Here is a 22,043-nt window from a genome sequence, read left to right as displayed (position 1 = left end):
AAATTTTATTCCCTTACAATGGGAAGGCAGATGAGGAATTAGAAGTGATAACAAGTAACAGAGAACAAAAGTGCTAAGAGGCTAGAGAAGAAAAACAATGGAATTAATGATCAGGCTCTAACACTGCTCCCCTTAAAAGCGTTAATTCTGGGCGCGGTGGCTCACGCCTGTAATCCCAGCACTTTGGGAGGCGGAGGCGGGCAGATCACGAGGTCAGGAGATCGCGACCATCCTGTCTAACATGGTGAAACCCTGTCTCTACTAAAAATACAAATAGTTAGTGGGGCATGGTGGCGGGCGCCTGTAGTCCCAGCTACTCGGGAGGCTAAGGCAGGAGAATGGCGTGAACCCGCGAGGTGGAGGTTGCAGTGAGTGACCCAAGATTGCACCACTGCACTCCAGCCTGGGCGACAGAGCGAGACTCCGTTTCAAAAAAAAAAAAAAAAAAAAAACCACATTAATTACAATTACTTAACTGCCTGCTTCCTGTAGTTGTCATTAGGCTAATAATTGAGGACCTGTCCTTTTACTTCTAATTTATAATAGTCCAATGTTTATCAAAGTCAAGTTTTTCTCCATGTATCCTTAAAATTCTTTACTCTGAATTCTAAGTATAATATTAAAAGCACAAAACCTTGCAAAAAGAAAAATTGTAATTTATGTATCTATAAGGGACTTGTATCTAGAATACATAAAGAACTTCTACAGTTCAGTACTACAAAGACAACCCATTTTTAAAATGGGCAATGGAGTGGGGTGTGGTGGTTCACACCTGTAATCCCAGCACTTTGGGAGGTCAAGGCAGTGGATCACTTGAGCCCAGAAGTTACCATCCTGGGCAACAATGGCAAAACCCTGTTTCTACAAAAATAAGTTGGGCATGGTGGTGCATGCCTGTAGTCCCAGCTACATGGGAGGCTGAGGTGGGAGCACTGCTTGAGCCCAGAAGATGGAGGTTGCAGCGAGCCAGGATTGTGCCACTGTACTCCAGCCTGGGCAACAGAGAAAGACATTGTCTTAAAAAAAGGAAAAAAAAAAAAATGGGCAAAGGAACTGAATAGACACTTCTCCAAAGAAGATACATAAATGGCCAATATGCACATGAAAAGATTTTCACCATCATTAGTCGTTAGGGAAATGCAAATGAAAATCACAAGACATATCTTCACAACTACTAGGATGGCTAAAATCAAGCAGATAGTATCAAGTGTTGATGAGAATGTGGAGAAATTCTCCACATCATATACTGCTGTAGGGAATGTAAAATGAAACAATTGCATTAGAAAACAGTCTGGTGATTGTTGAAAAGGTTAAACACAGAATTACCATATGACCCAGAAATTCCTAGGTTTATACCTAAGAGATATGAAAATATACGTCCACACAAAAACTTGTACATTGCCAAGCACGGTGGCTCATGCCTGTAATCCAAGCACTTTGGGAGGCCAGGGTGGGTGGACTGCCTGAGCTCAGGAGTTCAAGACCAGCCTGGGCAACATGGCAAAACCCCAACTCTACTAAAAATACAAAAAGTTAGCCAGGCGTGGTGGTGCGCGCCTGTAGCCCCAGCTACTTGGGAGGCTGAGGCACAAGAATCGTTTGAACCCAGGAGGCGGAGGTTGCAGTGAACCAAGAGCATGCCACTGCACTCCAGCCCGGGGAATAGAGAAACACTCCGTGTCAGAAAACAAAAAACAAAAACAATTTGTACATGAAAGTTCATAGAAGCATTATTCATAACAGCCAAAAAAAAAAAAAAAAAAAAAAAAAAAAAAAAAGAGACAACCCAAACATCTATCACTCTGGCATGGGAGATAGGAGTGAGATCCTGTCTCAAAAAAAAAAAAGAAGTATATAAAAAAGCATTTTGTAAAACTCAGTCCCGTGCAATATAATTACATTTATTTTAATTACTCAATTCTTTATTACCACAGATAACTAAGAACTAGAAGCAATATTTTCCATTTGATAAATACTAAATTATATGTACTTAGTTACTTTTTTAGGTACTTAGTACCTTTTATCCCTTAGTACCTTTTTTTCCCCAGGTTTATCAGAAAAAAAGCAAATCCATCACAAGCTAGCTAAAAGATGGTGATCTGATTTTATTCATGTAACAACCTTTACAGGACCTAATACATACCATTTCCCCTCCATACTTCAGCTAAATGGCAGCTGCCTTCTCCAGGTTCCTTGCAAAATTCTACAACATCTCGACAGGTTGTTTCTGGTGTTATAGGAACTTCTGTTAAAATCTGTTCATTGTTGCTCAAGAAAACGGTTAATATCATCTGTAAGAGAAAAGATTAAAGCTACAACTTAAGATTCCTTATCACAAAGAGATTAATCTATAAATTTAAAGTGATCCCTCTACCCACCCCCTGCCCCCAAAATGCCAACAGGATTCTTTTCTGGAAATAATAAAAGATAAGCTGATTCTAAAGTTCACGTACAAGATAAAAAAGACAAGTCAGGAAAATTCCAAACGAGAAGAGTAATAGAAAAGAAAGAGCACTACCAGATCATTATAAAGCCCCAAAACAACAAGGCACCAGTACATATATAGATCAATGGGGCAAAGTCATATCCCAGAAATAGACCCAATTACCCATGAAAAAAATGGCAAATGATGAGGGAGGTATCCCAAAAATCAAGGAGGGAAAACAACTATACAATGAGCGATGTTTGAACAAAACATATCCATCTGGGAAAAAAATGGTTTCATACCATATATCGTACCCCAGCATAATTTCCTAATAGATCAAATATTTAGATACGAACCCTAAAACCATAAAAAGTCCAGAATAAAACCTGGGTAAATTCCCTTTTATAGGCTTGGAGTATAGATGTTGTTTCTAACTATGACTCAAAAACCAGACACTATTTTTAAAAAGATTGATATTCAAGTATATTAAATATAAGAATCTCTTATAAACCAAAAAAACAAGGTAAGGGAAAATATTTGCAACTCATATTACAAATAAATAGCTAATCCCCTCAATACATAAAGCGCTCCTAAAAAAATGATAATAAAAAGACCAAAAATCCAATTCCTTAAAAGAAATTGGCCAGGGAGGTGTATTAATATATCACAGTAAAAGAAAAATAAACGACCCTTAAACCGAAAAAATACATTATAGTGTATTCGAAAAAATTAAAACCGTCTGGCCTCATTTTATTTTTTTTGAGACAGGGTCTCACTCCGTCATCCAGGCTGGAGTGCAGTGGCGTGATCTCAGCTCACTGCAACTTCTGCCTCCCAGACTCCAGAGATCCTCCTGCCTCGGCCTCCCAAGTAAGCTGGGACTCCAGGCATGTGCCACCATGTCCAGCTAATTTTTGTATTTTCTGTAGAGACAGGGTATTGCCATGCTGCCCACGCTGGTCTCAAACTCCTGAGTTCAAGCAACCCTCCTGCCTTGGCCTCCCAAAGTGCTGCGATTACAGATGTGAGCCACTACACCTGGTGTTTTAATTGTTTTTTTGTTTTTCTTGAGACAGAGTCCCACTCTGTCGCTCAGGCTAGAGTGCAATGTCACGATCTTGGCTCACTGCAACCTCTGCCTCCTGGTTCAAGCAATTTTCCTGCCTCAGCCTTCTGTGAGCAGCTGTGATTACAGGCGCATACACCACCATGCCCAGTTGATTTTATTTTGTATTTTTAGTAGAGACAGGTTTTCGCCATATTGACCAGGCTGATCACGAACTCCTGACCTCAAGTAATCCGCCTGCCTTGGCCTCCCAAAGTGCTGGATTACAGGCGTGAGCCACTGTGCCTGGCCTTTTTTTTTTTTTTTTTTTCCAAATTTCAAAAAAATACTAACACTTTGATCTAGCATCTTAAGACATCATACTGGAAGGAAAATGTTTTCTCTTTTTTCTTTTCCTCAGTGGAACAATGAAAGAGATACTTTAAAAACAATATACCTAGCTGGGCGTGGTAGCTCACGCCTGTAATCCCAGGACTTTGGGAGGCCAAGGCGGGTGGATCACGAGGTCAGGAGATCAACACGATCCTGGCTAACACGGTGAAACCCCGTCTCTACTAAACAAAATACAAAAAAAAAAGAAGAAAATCAGCTGGGCGTGGTGGCAGGCACCTGTAGTCCCAGCTACTCAGGTGGCTGAGGCAGGAGAATGGCATGAACCTGGGAGGTGGAGCTCGCAGTGAGCCTTTTTCGCGCCACCGCACTCCAGCCTGGGCGACAGAGCGAGACTCCGTCTCAAAAAAAAACCAACAATACACCTAAAGTAAAAATTAGGCCAGGCATCGTGGCTCTCATCTGTAATCCCAGCACTTTGCGAGGGCAAGGTGGGTGGATCACCTGAGATCAGGAGTTCAAGACCAGCCTGGCCAACATGGTGAAACCCCAACTCTGATAAAAAAAGAAATACAAAAATTAGCCAGGTGCAGGCCGGGTGCGGTGGCTCACGCCTGTAATCCCAGCACTCTGGGAGGCCGAGGCGGATGGATCACCTGAGGTCGCGAGTTCGAGACCAGCCTGACCAACATGGAGAAAATACAAATAAAATTAGCCAGGCATTGTGGTGCATGCCTATAATCCCAGCTGCTCGGGAGGCTGAGGCAGGGGACGCGCTTGAACCCCGGAGGCAGAGGTTGCAACGAGCCAAGACTGTGCCACCACACTCCAGCCTGGGTGACGGAGCGAGACTCTATCTCAAAAAAAAAAAAAAAAAAAAATTAGCCAGGCACAGTGGAACAACTACTCAGGAGGCTGAGGCAGGAGGATCACTGAAACCTGGGAGGCATGGGGTTGCAGTGAGCCAAAATCGCACCACTGCACTCCAGCCTGGGTGACAGAGCAAGACTCCGTTTCAAAAAAATATAATAAATAAAAATAAATGAATAAAGTAAAATTTAAACCAAAGATTTTAAAAAATCATTTCTTTCTAATCTTCGATAAAAGGTCAGAAACAGGCCAGGAATGGTAGCTCACGACAGTGGTCTCAGACGAAGGCTGAGGTGGGAGGATCACTTGATCCCAGGAATTTGAAGGTGCAGTGCAGCTTACAATCGCGCCTCTGCACTCTAGCCTGGGCAACAGAGCCACACCTTAAAATCTCTGAATTTGAGTAAGTATATAATTTCAGTTTGTTGTTAAGATTTTTTTTTCATCCAGGCGCAGTGGCTCACGCCTGTAATCCCAGCACTCTGGGAGGCCAAGGTGGGCGGACCATGTGAGATCAGGAATTTGAGACCAGCCTGGCCAACATGGCAAAACACTGTCTCTACTAAAAATACAAAAAATTAGCCAGGCGTGGTGGCCCGCACCTCTAGTCCCAGCTACTCAGGAGGCTGAGGCATGAGAATCACTTGAACCCCAGTGGGGCGGAGGTTACAATGAGCCAAGATCGCACCATTGCACTCCAGCCTGGGCAACACAGCAAGACTCTGTCTCAAAAAAAAAAAAAAATTTTTTTTTTTCTTACAAGTGCCCTAAATTCCTACATTCTGAAATTAAGCATCTTTACAAGTATGATCAGATTTTATGTAACCAGAATTGGTAACAGTTTTAAACTGGTTTCCTTGCCACCAATCTCCCCTGACTCTAACTCCTCACCCACTACCATTTCATTTTATTTCTTTTTTTTGAGACGGAGTTTCACTCTTGTTGCCCAGGCTGGAATGCAATGGCATGAACTCGTCTCACCGCAACCTCCACCTCCCAGGTTCAAGTGATTCTCTTGCCTCAGCCTCCCGAGTAGCTGGGACTATAAGCACTGGGATTACAGGCATGCGCCACCACACCCAGCTAATTTGGTATTTTTAGTAGAGACGGTGTTTCTCCATGTTGATCAGGCTGGTCTTGAACTCCCGACCTCAGGTGATCTGCCCACCTCAGCCTCCCAAAGTGCTGGGATTACAGGCATGAGCCACCACGCCTGGCCTACCATTTCATTTTCTAAAAGTCAAATAAAGTTATTCCCTTGCTTAAAATATTTAAGAGCTCCCCACTGCCCAACACCAGCCCTTCCCAAAACACCTTCTCTGGTATATAAGCAGGACACAGGTTTCTTAACTGAGCACTCCTTAAGAGTCTAATGTAATGATCATGTATATTTCTTTTTTCCCTCCAGGGAATCTCATGAGGCTTGGATTTCTATAAAATATACTCTGAGAAAACAAGATAAACTACATGCTCCTAGCCTTCTAGCTTCTAAGTCTCTCCAAGCACTAAACCTCCCTCCATCAGCATCAATGGAGTTCTCTCTGGCAGCCATGTCTCTGCCGAAGTACCCTTCCTGTTTGCCTGTAAATTCCTATTCACAATTCAAAACTCAGCTCCTAACTACCATCTTTGCAAAACATCCCTTACCACCTCCGCTCACCAGGGAGGCCACATGCTCCTTCCTTTGCAATCCAGTGGCTCTTCACCCAGATATCTATTGCATCACCTCAATGACTCCCTCCCCTCATAGACTCTGCACTCTTCCAAGCACTTCACTTTTGAGTCTTTAATTTCCCGTTGCTGAGTCAGGACCTGATGCCTGGGAGGCACACTAAAATCTGGTCAACTCCATGAATGACACACAAAATACAGAACACCCACCATGCCCTAAGTTGAGAAAATATATATACACACACAATCGAAGATACATCCAGTCTGTTCAATAAACAAGCATCATCCCTCTTCCCTGAATACATTTCTATTTTACAATAAATTTTTAAAAAATTAAGTAACAGTGACCTCTGCTCACTAAACCCGTAAGAATTTATAAAAACTAGGGGTTTTTGTATACTGAAATAAGTAGCCTGGAATCTATAGAATTTGGAATAAAATAGGTAATTACTGGATCCAGCTCAAACAAGGCCAAGACGAATGCTTTAAGTTTCATCAAAAACAACTGGAATATAGTTTATTCTTACTTATACACATTTATTACACAGTTGTAATGGTAAATATTTTCCAGTGTGACTTCATAATCTATGCTCTTACAGATCTAATAATATATTTTCCCAAATCATGCTTTATAAATTGAAGTTTCAAATGAGTAAAAAAAATTTTTTTATTACCTTCCCTTAAGTGCTATTCCTACAGTTCACTAGCAACAAGCAGAATGCCCTGTTTCACTCAGTATTTCGGAATCGGTTTTTCTTCCTCGTCCCTTACCCTTCTACCCACTAAGGCATCCCACGGTTTGCTCTCAACGCTCTGAGCTAGCAAAACATTCGCACAATCCTTACCTCTAGAAGGCAGAAGCTCATGAGTACGGCACGCGTAAAGCAGTAGCCTTCGGCACTCACACAGAGGCACAGCTTGTGCTTACTTGCTCTGAAAAGTAGACTTCTTTATGAATGCATTGTCAGAATGAAGGATGGTGTGGCAGTATTTTGGGGAACTTTCTGAATTACCAAGACTCTTCAGCTCATGAGTAAGTTCAATGTCACGAGCGAGGGGGAGAGGCATGATGGCAGGTTGTAAATCTGAACATTTATTTTTAAAAGCGAAGAACACCCAAATAACTTATCCAAAAGTCACTAAACATTATTTCAATTTCTTACATTCCATTTTATCACTCGCAGTAACCTTGTCTTTCCTAATTTTAGCAAAATTCATTTTCCCTAATCTCTATTATTCAAAGCTAATTTCATTGTAATCATGGCAGATTTTAAAGCTTTCTAGAGAAATTAAGCTGGTATTGACCTGGATGGTACGTATTCCCCTTAAGCATCACCGAAAATTGAAGCTGAAAAGCCATGTGACTGCTAATGTTATTCTAGTAAGATTTCTTTAGCTTAAAAATAACTAAAGAAGTTCCAACACAAATATATTGTATTGATTCTAGATGCACTTGTCTATATTTTAATAACATCTTTGAAATCACAGTACATCTCATAATTGATGGCACGACACAATTTAATGGGTAGCATATTTTTTTCTTTAATAGTATATACAAAACAGATGAAATTCAGTAAGATTAAGAAAACTAAAGGCAAAAAGAAAACAAGTTAATATGTTTATCCTTCCTAAAGGATTAATATGTTAAAAATAAACGATTGGGGCCGGGCGCGGTGGCTCACGCCTGTAATCCCAGCACTTTGGGAGGCTGAGGTGGGCAGATCACCAGGTCAGGAGATCAAGACCATCCTGGCTAACACGGTGAATCCCCGTCTCTACTAAAAATACAAAAAATTAGCTGGGCGTGGTGGCGGCACCTACAGTCCCAGCTACTCGGGAGGCTGAGGCAAGGCGTGAACCCAGGAGGTGGAGCTTGCAGTGAGCTGAGATAGCGCCACTGCACTCCAGCCTGGGCAACAGAGCGAGATTCCATCTCGAAAATAAATAAATAAATAAACTATAAGATCTGGTTAGCTACAGTTAGGAAAACAAAAATTTCTAATTGTGTGCTGTAACAAATATAGCATGTAATGACAAGATGTCCTACTTATGCCTTTCCTCAAACTGTTTCTCTGCCCTGATGAATCACACAACAAACCCTGCCCTTTTCAGCTCACTGACAATACTCTCTACCCATCCTGACCTGACCTGAGAAAGATCGGAATCAATGTCTGCCCATCTTGACCCAACCTCAGATAGAGCCTCCTCTTCTCCCCTGCTGTAACAGACTGTGGCTATTTAAAGTACAACTTCCTTACATTAAATCATCAATAGTTTTCTTGACTATATCCTCTACTGGAACAGTATCTGTGACTCATTACATGGTCTTGAAATCATCTAAGTGTATCTTAACTTGCTCCTTTTTTTTTTTTTTTTCCAAAAAGGTTGAAAAGACCATACTAGACCATAAGGCCAATACTTGTGTTCTCCAGCTCAGTGCCTGGACACAGCGGTGCTCAAGAAATGCAGGATGGGGCAGGCAGAAAACTGACGACCATATTAAGTAGCTTAAGAGGTCATCTTACCCTTGCTTTCTGGAACATCTGAACTAAGAAAATCAACTGAAATCAAATAATCACTAATTTAAGTAATCCACACAGATATTTTAACATTTTTACAAACTTGGTATTTAAACTATTTTCTTGGCAGTCCAAGGAAACCAAAGTAAAACACAAATTAAGGATGTATAAGCTATTAAAAAACAGGAACTAGCTGGCCATAGAGGCTCAAGTCTGTAATCTCAACACTGTGGGAGGCTGAGGCAGCAGGATGGCTTAGGCCCAGGAATTTGAGACCAGCATGGGCAACATAGTGAGACCCCATCTCTATTAAAAACTAAATAAATCAATAAACAACTAGCTGGGCATGGTGGTATGTGTCTGTATTCCCACCTACTCGGGACACTAAGGTGGAGGATCACATGAGCCCAGGAGTTCAATGCTGCAGTGAGCTATGATCACACCACTATACTACAGCCTGGGTGACAGAGTGAGATCCGATCTCTAAGGAATAAAAAAATCTAAACAGGAATTATCCTATAATCAAAGAGACAGACAATCACAAGCATTGACAAGGATGTGGAGAAACTGAAACCTTCACATATTGGTGGTGAAAATGTAAAATGGTATAGCTATTTTGCATAACAGTTCAGCTGGAGTGCAGAGGCTCAATCTCAGCTCACCGCAACCTCCATCTCCCAGGTTCAAGTGATTCTCCTGCCTCAGCCTCCCAAGTAGCTGGGATTATAGGCACACGCCACCACACCCGGCTAATTTTTGTATTTTTAGTAGAGATGGGGTTTCACCATATTGACCAGGCTGGTCTTGAACTCCTGAGCTCAGGTGATCTGCCTGCTCCAAAGTGCTGGGATTACAGGCATGAGCCATCGTGCCCGGCCTAAAAAAATTTTTTTTTTTTTTTTTTCCAGACGGAGTCTCACTCTGTCCCCCAGGCTGGAGTGTAGTGGCCGGATCTCGGCTCACTGCAAGCTCCGCCTCCTGGGTTTACGCCATTCTCCTGCCTCAGCCTCCCGAGTAGCTGGGACTACAGGCGCCTGCCACCTCGCCCGGCTAGTTTTTTTTTTGTATTTTTTAGTAGAGACGGGGTTTCACCGTGTTAGCCAGGATGGTCTCGATCTCCTGACCTCGTGACCCGCCCGTCTTGGCCTCCCAAAGTGCTGGGATTACAGGCTTGAGCCACTGCGCCTGGCCTAAAAAATTTTAAACACAGATTTACCACATGGCCCAGCAATTCCACTCCTAGGTACCTACCCAGGGGAAATAAAAATATACGTCCATGTGAAGTCTTGTATGCAAATATTCATAGCTGCACTGTTCACAGTAGCCAAAAAGAAGGAACAAGGCCAGGAACGGTGGCTCATGCCTGTAATCCCAGCACTTTGGGAGGCCAAGGGTGGCAGATCGCTTGAGCTCAAGAGTTCAAGACCAGCCTGGGCAACATGACAAAACCCCGCCTCTACAAAAAATTTAAAAAGTAGCTGGGCGTGGTAGCACACGCCTATAGTCCCAGCTACTCACGAGGCCTAGGTGGGAGGATTGCTTGAGCTCAGGAGGTCAAGGCTGCAGTGAACTGTGATCATGCCACTGACTCAAATTTAAAAAAAAAAGGAAGGAAAAAGAAAAGGACAAGACAAAACCAAAATCCCCATTAACAGATAAATATGGAATATCATACAATGGAATATTATTCAGCAATAAAAGTAACAAAGTATTGACACATGCTACAACATGGATGAACTTTGAAAATACTAAGCTAAGTGAAAGAGGCCACACAAAAGACCACGTTATATGATTCCATTTATGTGAAATGCCCGTAACAGTCAAATCCATAGAGAAAGAAAGATGTGTGGTTGTCTAGGACTGGGGATGGGAATAAGGAGTGATGGCAAATTGGCACAAACTTTGTTTTGGGATGACAGAAATGTTCTAAAATTAGATTGTGGTGATGGTTGTACAAATATGTAAATTTACTAAAGATCACCGAATGTTCACTTAAAATAGGTAAACTTTATGGCACATAAATTATACCACAATGGAGTTGTTTTTAAAAAGTAGGATATATAAAACTTCTAGAAAAGGAATTAAGGAATTTGACTTACATGGTACAAAGAACCCTGGAATAAGAAACTCAAGTTCTATCCTTAGCTATGCCACTGACTGCTGCAACTGGCTGGGGAAGCTGCTCCTTGGTCTATCTCTGGGTCTTGGTTTCTTGGCAGGAACTCAGCAGATAATATGAAACACACATTTGCAGGAAAATGCTCTCAGGCTTTTCTAGCCCAACCCAATCAGGTAAAGTATTAGACCCCCCAGCTCACCTTTACCATCTACTTCTTCTTTCTAGTGGAAAAGGAGCTCAGGGATAACAAAAAATAACTGAAGAGAAATAAGGTGATAAAAGCTATACTAAATGTTAGTAACCTGCAATAACTCACTTGGTAGGTTATGAGTAAATAGCTCATAAAAGCCATACAAAGGATCAGTTGGGGTGGGGGTGGGTGAACACCAGGAAGACCCATTTAGCTTTCCAGTGGGCCACCATCAATTCCCCAATATGAGAACTGATGCTAAGGTCCCTTCTGGCCCTGGCTGCAATTCAGTTCACCAATTTAAAATCTCAGAAACATTAGAGCTGTAAGGAAAACTAAGTCTAAGCCATCACCTTAAATGCTTCATCCCACTTGCCTGAATCAGCCTCTCAAAAGACTGAAACACACACACCTGGGCGTCACTGCCATTCACACAGAGAAAGGAGAATAAAATAAAGGATTGGCTCAACTTCCTTCTCTCTCATACTCCACAAACAATCCATTAACAAGACTGTCAACCTCGTAGCCAGAATCTGACAACTCGTCTCCCTGGCTACTACTCAAGCTCGAGCCACCACCACCTCTCAGAAAGGATGTCTGCAAGAGCAACCTCATTCATCTGTTTCCACTCTTGCCCTTCAGATACATCACTTCATTCAAAACCTTCCCATGGTTTCCTCTCTGAGAATAAATTTCAAAGTCCTAACTATTGTCTAAGAGGCCCTCCAAGACCTGCAACACACACATGCACACCACTCTGATCTCACTGCTCACCACACTCTTCGTCCTTCTCCCTCCCCCAACAGGGCAAGCCAACTCCTGCCTCGGGCTTTGCACTTGCTATTCTCTGCCTAGACCACTTCACTCAGCTACTGACATTGTATTACCCTCTTCTTTCAGGTCTCTGTTCAAATGGCACCTTAGAAAGGAAGCTTTCCTTAACCAATCTATCTAAAATAGCACTACTCCATCACTCTGTCCTCCTACCCTGGCTTATGTTTTTCTGCTTAGCACTCAACAACCACCTGATCTATGTTATATATTTGTTTATCCTCTGTCTGCTGTCAATAGAACACATAAGCTTCTTCAGAGCAGAGTTTCAGTTAATTAACTGCTGTATCAGTATGCCTGAAGCAGTGTCAGGCACAGAAGAGGCACTCAATAAACTCCCCCAATTATATGTGAAATGTCTTTTTTTTTTTTTTTAGACAGAGTCTTGCGCTGTTGCTCAGGCTGGACTGCAGTGGCACGATCTCAGTTCACTGCAAGCTCTGCCTTCTGGGTTCACACCATTCTCCTGCCTCAGCCTCCCGAGTAGCTGGGACCACGGGCACCTGCCACGACGCCCGGCTAATTTTTTGTATTTTTAGAAGAGACAGGGTTTCACCGTGTTAGCCAGGATGGTTTTGATCTCCTGACCTCATGATCCACTCGCCTTGGCCTCCCAAAGTGCTGGGATTACAGGCGTGAGCCACTGCACCCAGCCATGAAATGTCTTTTTATAGCAGGTTTCTTGAATCACAACAGGTAGGTGGTTTGCCTGTTTTCTCATCTTCAACGTCTCCATAGAAAAACAGCCAGTATTTTACCCCTCTAATCACTGAATTAGTCCACGTCAAAGAGAAGAAAAATATTCTTAAAAACAATGTTAGTGTGAGGCTAGGCACAGTGGCTCATGCCTGTAAATCCCAGCACTTTGGGAGACCAAGGTGGATGGATCATTTGAGGTCAGGAGTTCGAGACCAGCCAGGCCAACATGGCGAAACCCCATCTCTACTAAAAATACAAAAACAAATTAGCTGGGCGTGGTGGTGCAAGCCTGTAATCCCAGCTACTCGGAGGCTGAGACAGTGGAGTCCCTTGAATCCAGGAGGCAGAGGTTGCAGTGAGCCAAGATCATGCCACTGCACGCCAGCCTGGGCGACAGTGACTCCATCTCAAAAAAAAACATTAGAGTTAAAGTCAGGAGCCTTGAACATAAGTATGTGGTATCTGGCAGATTTCACTCAAACCTAGAGACACAATGGATGTCCCTTGCTCTAAAGCAGGGGTGTCCCATCTTTGGGCTTCCCTGGGCCACACTGGAGAATTGTTTGGGCCACACATAAAACACACTAACACTAATGATAGCCGATGAGCTAGAAAGAAAGACCGTTAAAATATATATCTCTCTCAGGCCGGGCGCGGTGGCTCAAGCCTGTAATCCCAGCACTTTGGGAGGCCGAGATGGGCGGATCACGAGGTCAGGAGATCGAGACCATCCTGGCTAACACGGTGAAACCCCGCTCTCTACTAAAAAAAAAAAAAAAATACAAAAAAAAAACTAGCCGGGCGAGGTGGTGGGCGCCTGTAGTCCCAGATACTCGGGAGGCTGAGGCAGGGAGAATGGCGAACTGGGAGGCGGAGCTTGCAGTGAGCTGAGATCCGCCACTGTACTCCAGCCTGGGCTTACAGAGCTGTGACCTGTCTCAAAAAAAAAAATATATATATATATATCTATATCTCTCTCTCTCTCTCTCATAATACAGCCAAGAAAAGTTTGATTAATTTGGTGTTCGGCTGCATTCAAAGCTGTCCTGGGCCTCCTGGGGTCCCGGGGCCATGGGTTGGACAAGCTTGAGCTAAAGCCTTTCTTTCCACAAGGTGGCACTGCAGGGTAACAGGGGGTGAGTTCAGCACCACCCCCTTCCCCTGACGCAAATTTTGGGGATGAAGAATTAACTCCAAGGAAAATAAAGGTACAGTTTAGTCAGATCATATTAAGTCCAATTTCCATAATTAGAACTTGTTTTTGGAAAAGAAAGAAAATTAACGTTAGAGCAATGAAAATTTTTTTCCAAATAAATGATAAGACTGTGTAAGTACATATTTAACCCTCTTACGAAGGCAGAGACAGATATATGCCCATTTTTTAAAAAAATTTTATTTTTTTAGAGACAGGATCTTGCTCTGCTGCCCAGGCTGAGTACAGCAGCACCAATCCTAGCTCACTGCAGCCTCGAACTCCTAGGCTCAAGTGATCCTCCCCCGTCTCAGCCTCTCAAGTAGCTGAGACTGTAAAAGTGCACCACAGCTAATTTTTTTATTTTTTGTAGAGATGGGGTCTTGCTATGTTGCCCAGGCTGGTCTCTAACTCCTGGGCTCAATTATCCTCCCGCCTTGGCCTCCCAAAGTGCTGGGATCACAGGCATGAGCCATCATGTCTGTCCTAGACATATTTAAATATCTGAGTAGCATCTACTCAAAGTTAAATAGCCACTACAATAGATTCTCAATAACCTTATCAATTCTGTTTAGTTCTAATCACTGTTTTACTTCCTTTAATAATTTCACATTTTAAATTACATTATATAGTATTCCTGGGAATACAAAATAGACACCTTAGCTTCTATTTACATTATTTACTTAGTATATAGTCCCTACAGTATTTAAAAGCATAACGCATTTTGAGGAAACCTGTCTTAAACCTTGTGCAAATGCAAAATTCATACAGCTTTCCATAATACCAAGATGTGTCATGACTACAGGATATAGAGGTGATACAGCTGACCACATTTATTCCATCCACTAAAACTTAAAGAATACTCTAGAATAGGTTGGGTGTGGTGGCTCACGCCTGTATTCCAGCACTTTGGGAGGTTGAGATGGGCAGGCTGCTTGAGCTCATGAGTTCGAGATCAGCCTGGGCAACATGGAGAAACCCTATCTCTACAAAAACCACAAAAAATTAGTCGGGCATGGTACCATATGCCAGTAGTCCCAGATACACAGGGGGCTGAGGCAGGGAGGATCACTTGAGCCCAGGAGGTCAAGGCTGCAGTGAGCTATGATCCAACCACTGCACTCCAGCCTGGGTGACAAAGTGAAACTCTGTCTCAAATTTTTTTTTTTTTTTGAGACAGAGTCTCGCTCTGTTGCCCAGGCTGGAGTGCAGTGGCGCGATCTCGGCTCACTGCAACCTCTGCCTCCTAGGTTCAAGCAATTCTCCTGCCTCAGCCTCCCTAGTATCTGGGACTACAGGCATGCGCCACCATGCCCGGCTAATTTTTGTATTTTCAGTAGAGACGGGGTTTCACCATGTTGGCCAGATGGTCTCAATCTCTTTACCTTGTGATCCACCTACTTCAGCCTTCCAAAGTGCTGGGATTACAAGCGTGAGCCACCGCACCTGGCTGTCTCAAATTTTTAAAAAGGCCGGGCATGGTGGCTCATGGCTGTAATCCCAGCACTTTGGGAGGCCAAGGCGGATGGATCACCTGAGGTCAGGAGTTCGAGACCAGCCTGGCCAACATGGTGAAATCCCATCTCTACTAAAAGTACAAACATTAGCCAGAGAGTGGTGGTGTGCGCCTGTAATCCCACATATTTGGGAGCCCAAGGCAGGAGAATCGCTTGAACCCAGGAGGCGGAGATTGCAGTGAGCCAAGATCGCGCCATTGCACTCCAGCCTGGGCGACAAGAGGGAAACTCCACCACAAAAAAAAAAAAAGAAGAAGAAACATGTCATTACACATTTGTCCAAACCTACAAAACTATACAACAGAAAGTGTAAACTCCCATGCAAACTATAAACTTCAGTCAACAAAATGTATCAGTTAAAGTCAAAGCTGGTTCTGGGAATGAATGAATCAATCAATCAACCAACCAACCAATCAATCAATCTTGGTCCATCAGTTATAACAAAGTACCACACTAATGTATGATGTTAATAATAGGAAAACTGGGGGGAGGGGGCAGGTGGCAGTGGTGGTAAAAGGTATATGGGACCCTGTACTTTCTGCTCCATCTTTCTGTATATCTAAAACTTCTCTAAAAAACAAGGCAGTACATTGCCCATGGAAGGGTAAGATATGGTTTGGCTGTGCCCCACCCAAAAGCTCATCTTGAATTGTAATCCCCATGTGTCAAGCGGAGGACCAGGTGGACATAATTGGATCATGGGGTGGTTTCCCCCATTTTGTTCTCGTGATAATGTGTGAGTCTCACGAGATCTGATGGTTTTATACGCATCTGGAATTTCCCCTGCTAGCATTCATTCTCTCTTCTGTCGCCCTGTGAAGAGGTGCCTTCTGTCATGATTGTAAGTTTCCTGAGGCCAACCAGGCACGCAGAACTGTGAGTAAATTAAACCTCTTTCCTTTGTAAATTATCCAGTCTCCGGTAGTTCTTTATAGCAGGGTAAGAAAAGAATAACACAGGGCATTTTCTCCTGACATTCTGACATGTATAGATACGTGTCTGAGTATATATGTAAGAACTGAGTCACCTTGTAAAAGGTGTTTCTTAGTGTGGGTTCATGGTCAGAAAGGTTTGAAAGATACTACTCTGAGGCCTCATGAAACCTACCAGGACTTCCATAAAACTAAACGAAAAGTCACTGCACCAGGGAAACAAACATTTCCATTATCATTTATTGGTGCTTATTATTAGGCACTATAGTATGGACTTTACACATTCTCAATTGTCGTTCCATCTTTGTGATATAGGTACTACTCTTCACTGTACAGATTAGGAAAAAGAGGGTCAGAGAGGTTAAATAATTTGTCCCAGCTGAGCATGGTGGCTCACACCTGTAATCCCAGCACTTTGGGAGGCCAAGGCGGATGGATCACCTGAGGTCAGAAGTTCAAGACCAGCTTGGCCAACATGGTGAAACCTTGTCGCTACTAAAAATACAAATAATTTTAGGCAAAGTGGCACACGCCTATATTCCCAGCTACCTGGGGGGCTGAGGCAGGAAAATCGCTTGAACCTAGGAGGTGGAGGTTGCAGTGAGCTGAGATAGCAACACTGCACTCCAGCCTAGGTGACGGAGCAAGACTCTGTCTCAAAAATAAATAAATAATAATAATTTGTCCCAAGTCCGCTGAACTAATAAATACCAGTCAGGATTTAACCCTGGCCTGTGTGACTCCAAAGCTTAAGCTTTAAACCACTACTCTAAAATGCTTCAAAATAAAAAAGAGAAGGCAGTAAAAGTGTTAATGGGCTGAGCCCAGTGGCTCACACTTATAATCCCAAGACTTTAGGAGGCTGAGGCAAAAGGATCACTTAAGGCTAGGAGTTAAGAGATGAGCCTAAGTAACTTGACGAGACCACATCACTATTTAAAAAAAAAAAAAAAAAAAAAAGGCCAGGCGAGGTGGCTCATGCCTGTAATACCAACATTTGGGGAGGCTGAGGTGGGAGGATCGCTTCAGGCCAGGAATTTGAGACCGGCCTGGCCAACACAGGAAGCTATTTGGGAGGCTGAGGCAGGAGGATCCCTTGAGTCCAGGAGTTAAAGATTACAGTGACATATGATCATGCCACTGCAATCCAGCCTGGGCAACACAGTGAGAACCTGTCTAAAAAAAAAATTTTTAACAAATATCTCCTCCATTATAACACACCCCCCGTTATTTAATAACTTCCCAATTTACCAAGTGTTAAACAAAAATGCTTGATAAAACTATCAAACGCAAAGTGAGAATTTTTTTCTTCTAATTATTATACAGGAGAACCAGAAAAAGAGAATCATGGCATTTTTTTTTTATAATTAATCAATTGTAAAGATTATTTGACTCAAACTATACAAATGTTCTAATCAAATTTTCTTGACTTTTCAAAAATTTAAATTAGGAGTACTAACAATTCTCATTATAAGACTTCCTCTTTCTACATATTGCTTTATACAATTTAAGAAAATATATTCCTGTACATGTTTTTTAAAACCATCTCATATGGTTTGGCTGTGTCCCCACCCAAATCTCAGGTTGAATTGTAATCCCCAGTGGTGGAGGAGAGACCTGGTGGGAGGTGACTGGGTCATGGGGGTGGATTTCCCCCTTCCCCCTTGCTGTTTTCGTGATAGTGAGTTCTCACAAGATCTGGTTCTTTTTTTGGGTGTGTGTGTGTTTTTTTCTGAGACGGAGTTTCACTCTTATTGGCCAGACTGGAGTGCAATGGCACGATCTCCGCTTACTGCAATCTCCGCCTCTGGGATTCAATTGATTCTCCTGCCTCAGCCTCCTGAGTAGCTGGGATTACAAGCGCCCGGCTAAATTTTTTTGTATTTTTAGTAGAGATGGAGGTTTCTCCATGTTGGTCAGGCTGGTCTTGAACTCCCAACCTCAGATGATCCGCCTGCCTTGGCCTCCCAAAGTGCTGGGATTACAGGGGTGAGCCACTGCACCCAGTCAAGATCTAGTTGTTTAAAAGATCTGGTTGTTTTGCTCTCTCTCTCCTGTCACCATGTGAAGATGTGCTTGCTTTCCCTTCGCCCTTCCACCATGATGATAAGTTTCCTAAGGCCTCCCTAACCATACCTCCTGTACAGCCCGTGGAACTGTAAATCGATTAAACCGCTTTTCTTTATAAATTACCCAGTCTCAGGTAGTTCTTTACAGCGGTGTGAGAATGGACTAATACACCATCCTAATTACATGTCCAAAAGAATTAAAAACATATGTTTATGGGCCAGGCGCAGTGGCTCAAGCCTGTAATCCCAGCACTTTGGGAGGCTGAGGTGGGTGGATCACAAGGTCAGGAGACTGAGACCATCCTGGCTAACAAGGTGAAACCCCGTCTCTACTAAAAATGCAAAAAAACTTAGCCAGGCGTGGTGGCGGGCACCTGTAGTCCCAGCTACTCTGGAGGTTGAGGCAGGAGAAAGGTGTGAACCTGGGAGGCAGAGCTTGCAGTGAGCCGAGATCGTGCCACTGCACTCCAGCCTGGGCGACAGAGGGAGACTCCACCTCAAAAAAAAAAAAAAAAAAAAGGAAAGAAAAACATATATGTTTATGTAAAAACTTGCAAATATTTATGGTATTATTCATAACAGCCTAAAAGCAGAAACAACTCAAACTGATGAATGCCTCAACAAAATGTGGCATACCCATACGCTGGAATATTATTTGACCATAAAAAGGAATGAAATGAATGCTAAACATGGATGAATCTTGGAAACATTATGCCAAGTAAAAGAAGCCAGATACAAAAGATCACATATTGTATGATTCTGTTTATATAAAATGTCCAAAACAGGCAAATCCACAGAGAGATAAAGTAGATTAGTCGTTGGTAGGAGCTGGGAGGAAGGAGAGAGCGGGAGTGACTGAAAAATGGGTACAAGATTTCTTTTCGGGATGAAAATATGTAACTAGATAGTAGTGATGGTTGCAAAACTTGTGAATATACTAAGAACCAATGAATGGTACATTTTGAAAAGGTGAATGTTATTGTATGTGAATTATGTACCAATAAAGCTGTTATTCAAAAAACACAAACACAGGCTAGGCACGCCTGTAATCCCAGCACTTTGGGAAGCTGAGGCGGGCGGATCATGAGGTCAGGAGTTCAAGACCAGCCTGGTCAACATGGTGAAACCCTGTCTCTATTAAAAATACAAAAATTAGCCTGGCATGGTGGCAGGTGCCTGTAATTCCAGCTATTCCGATGACTGAAGCAGGAGAATCGCTTGAAACTGGAAGATGGAGGTTGCAGTGAGCCAAGATTGCGCCACTGCACTCTAGTATGTGCAGCAAGAGTGAAACTCCATCTCAAAAAATAAATAAATAAATAAAATAAAATAATTTTAAAGTAAAAAAAAAACACGCCGGGTGCAGTGGCTCACGCCAGTAATCACAGCACTTTGGGAGGCCAAGGCGGTGGGATCATGAGTCAGGAGACTGAGACCATCCTAGCTAACACGGTGAAACCCCATCTCTACTAAAAATACAGAAAAATTTGCCAGGTGTGCTGGTGGGCGCCTGTAGTCCCAGCTACTCTGCAAGCTGAGGCAGGAGAATGGCGTGAACCCAGGAGGTGGAGCTTGCAGTGAGCCAAGAGTGCACCACTGCACTCCAGCCCGGGCAACAGAGAGAGACTCCGTCTCAAAAAAAAAAAAAAAAAAAAATCTTGCTATGCCAATTATTCAACCTATACAATCAGTAAAATATTTTTCTCAATGAAAACAACTTTTTTTTTTTTTTGAGACAGAGTCTCACTCTGTTGCCCAGGCTGGAGTGCAGTGGCATGATCTTGGCTCACTGCAACCTCTGCCTCCCAGGTTCAAGTGATTCTCCTGCCTTGGCCTCCCAAGCAGCTGGGATTACAGGCACGTGCTACCAACCCTGGCTAATTTTTGTGTCTTTAGTAGAGACGGGGTTTCACCATGTTGACCAGGCTGGTCTTGAACTCCGGACCTCAGGCCGGGTTTCTGGCCAGGCATGGTGGCTAACGCCTGTAATCCCAGCACTTTGGGAGGCCAAGGTGGGCGGATCACCTGAGGTCAGGAGTTCGAAATCAGCCTGGCCAACACCGTGAAACCCTGTCCCTATTAAAAATATAAAAATTAGCCGGGGGTGGTGGCACATGCCTATAATCCCAGTCAGTACTCAGGAGGCTGAGGCAGGTGAATTGCTGGTACCCAGGAGGCGGAGGTTGCACCACTGCACTCCAGCCTGGGCAACAAGAACAAAATTCTGTCTCAGAAAAACAAAACAAAACAAAACAAAAAAATTATTTCCTTGCAAATATTTTTCCTTTTCTCAGGCAATAAACATTTATAGCTGTACAAATCTTAGTTTTTAATGTCTGCAAATACTAAAAATTCAGTATTAATCCATTTGCCAGTAGCAACTGGGGCTTAAAACAACAAAGATAATTAGAAACATAATGTTCCTGAAGAACACTTTTATATAATCATGTATATCAATACAGCTTAGTAAATACTATTTACCTGATGAATACAATTTACAAAGAAAAGTAAATCCAATAGCACCCCTATCTTTTTACAAATGACTCTATCCATTTTCTGTTTCAGATTTGAGCCAGCTCTTGAAAACCATGATGCTGCTTTGAATTTGCTTATAATGCTCAGAGTTACTGTTCTTAAAATATTTCTCATCTTCAGAAAATTAAGCAAAAGCAAAGTGTGGAAAACAAAATTGCAAGTGCCTGGAGATGATCTATGTCATCCAGAAAGGGAAAATACTCAGATAGATGTCCCTCAGGCCTTGTGGAATCTAAATTCGGGCACTAATGACATGAGCCATGATAAGATGTCCTAATGAAACAAGACAGACCGCCGTTGTTACTGCACAGTGACATGGTGGATAAAGTTTCACCTAATTAGGTGAGCTCCAGTGAAGAAAAAATTCAGTGGTAGCATTGTTCAATAACAACTGTAACCAAGATCTAGAAATCACTATCAAAATGAAGACTAAACACAAATTTACTAATCTTCATATAAAACTTGTTATATTTTTTTTTTTTTAAAAAAAAGACTTGTCTAAGCTTGGTTATCAACTTTAAAAAGTGAAACCTAAAGGTTTTAAAATATGTTTTCACAATAAATGCCTTGTTCATGTTTTATGCTCCTGAAAACTCTTTGCTTGTTCAAAGTGGGTATATATAGAGCTTTTTTTTAAAAATTTTGTTAGTATTGACATTTTAGATGCTTAAAATCAGAATGAAATTTATAATAAGATACTTAACATTAAAGGACTTTTACCATTTATTAATAATACAAATAGCTAATCATTTTAGCTTGCTATGTTTAAGGACAAGCCCCTCTCCCTTTTTTTTTTTTTTTAAACTCTCAACAGGCCTATGCTAGGTGCTAGGATGATGATCCTGTCACTGCAGACAGACTGGAGTGTCCAAGGCCATGTGACTGAGATGCTTCAGATATGACAATCTAACCCAAGTGTGTCTGACTCCAAAGCTTAAGTTTCTACTCAGATAGTTCAGGAACAAAACAGTGCTAAAGTTTATGAACATTTAAAAAAAAAAAAAAACCAACTATTCAAGTTCTTCATCTTGATGAAACTGCAGGACATAATCTTTATCCAAAAATTATCAGATGGGTA

At 42.4% G+C, this 22,043-nt stretch overlaps 1 protein-coding gene and 1 non-coding gene across 7 annotated transcripts in view; both read right to left on the bottom strand.

Moving 5' to 3' along the window:
- PPP1R13B (protein phosphatase 1 regulatory subunit 13B) overlaps window positions 1–22,043 on the bottom strand; it is a 116,941-nt gene that overhangs the window by 62,952 nt on the left and 31,946 nt on the right. For 3 of the 6 annotated variants that reach the window (XM_003902320.5, XM_017961585.3, XM_017961586.2), the window contains exon 2: window positions 2,144–2,291. In XM_003902320.5, coding sequence (XP_003902369.2) covers window positions 2,144–2,291 — 148 coding nt within the window. Of the gene's footprint in view, window positions 1–2,143; window positions 2,292–7,207; window positions 8,006–22,043 lie in introns of those variants that run through there. The other 3 variants (XM_021941642.2, XM_017961584.3, XM_009212347.4) reach the window with 3 other exon arrangements.
- LOC116276211 lies at window positions 2,046–2,124 on the bottom strand. The gene has a single exon (XR_004185642.1). It is a non-coding gene; the product is annotated as a small nucleolar RNA SNORD51 (small nucleolar RNA).

Source organism: Papio anubis, chromosome 7, assembly GCF_008728515.1.
Source record: "Papio anubis isolate 15944 chromosome 7, Panubis1.0, whole genome shotgun sequence".
NCBI lineage: Eukaryota > Metazoa > Chordata > Mammalia > Primates > Cercopithecidae > Papio > Papio anubis.
Note: the sequence above shows the minus strand (reverse complement) of the source record. Positions and strands in the feature narration are given on the sequence as shown.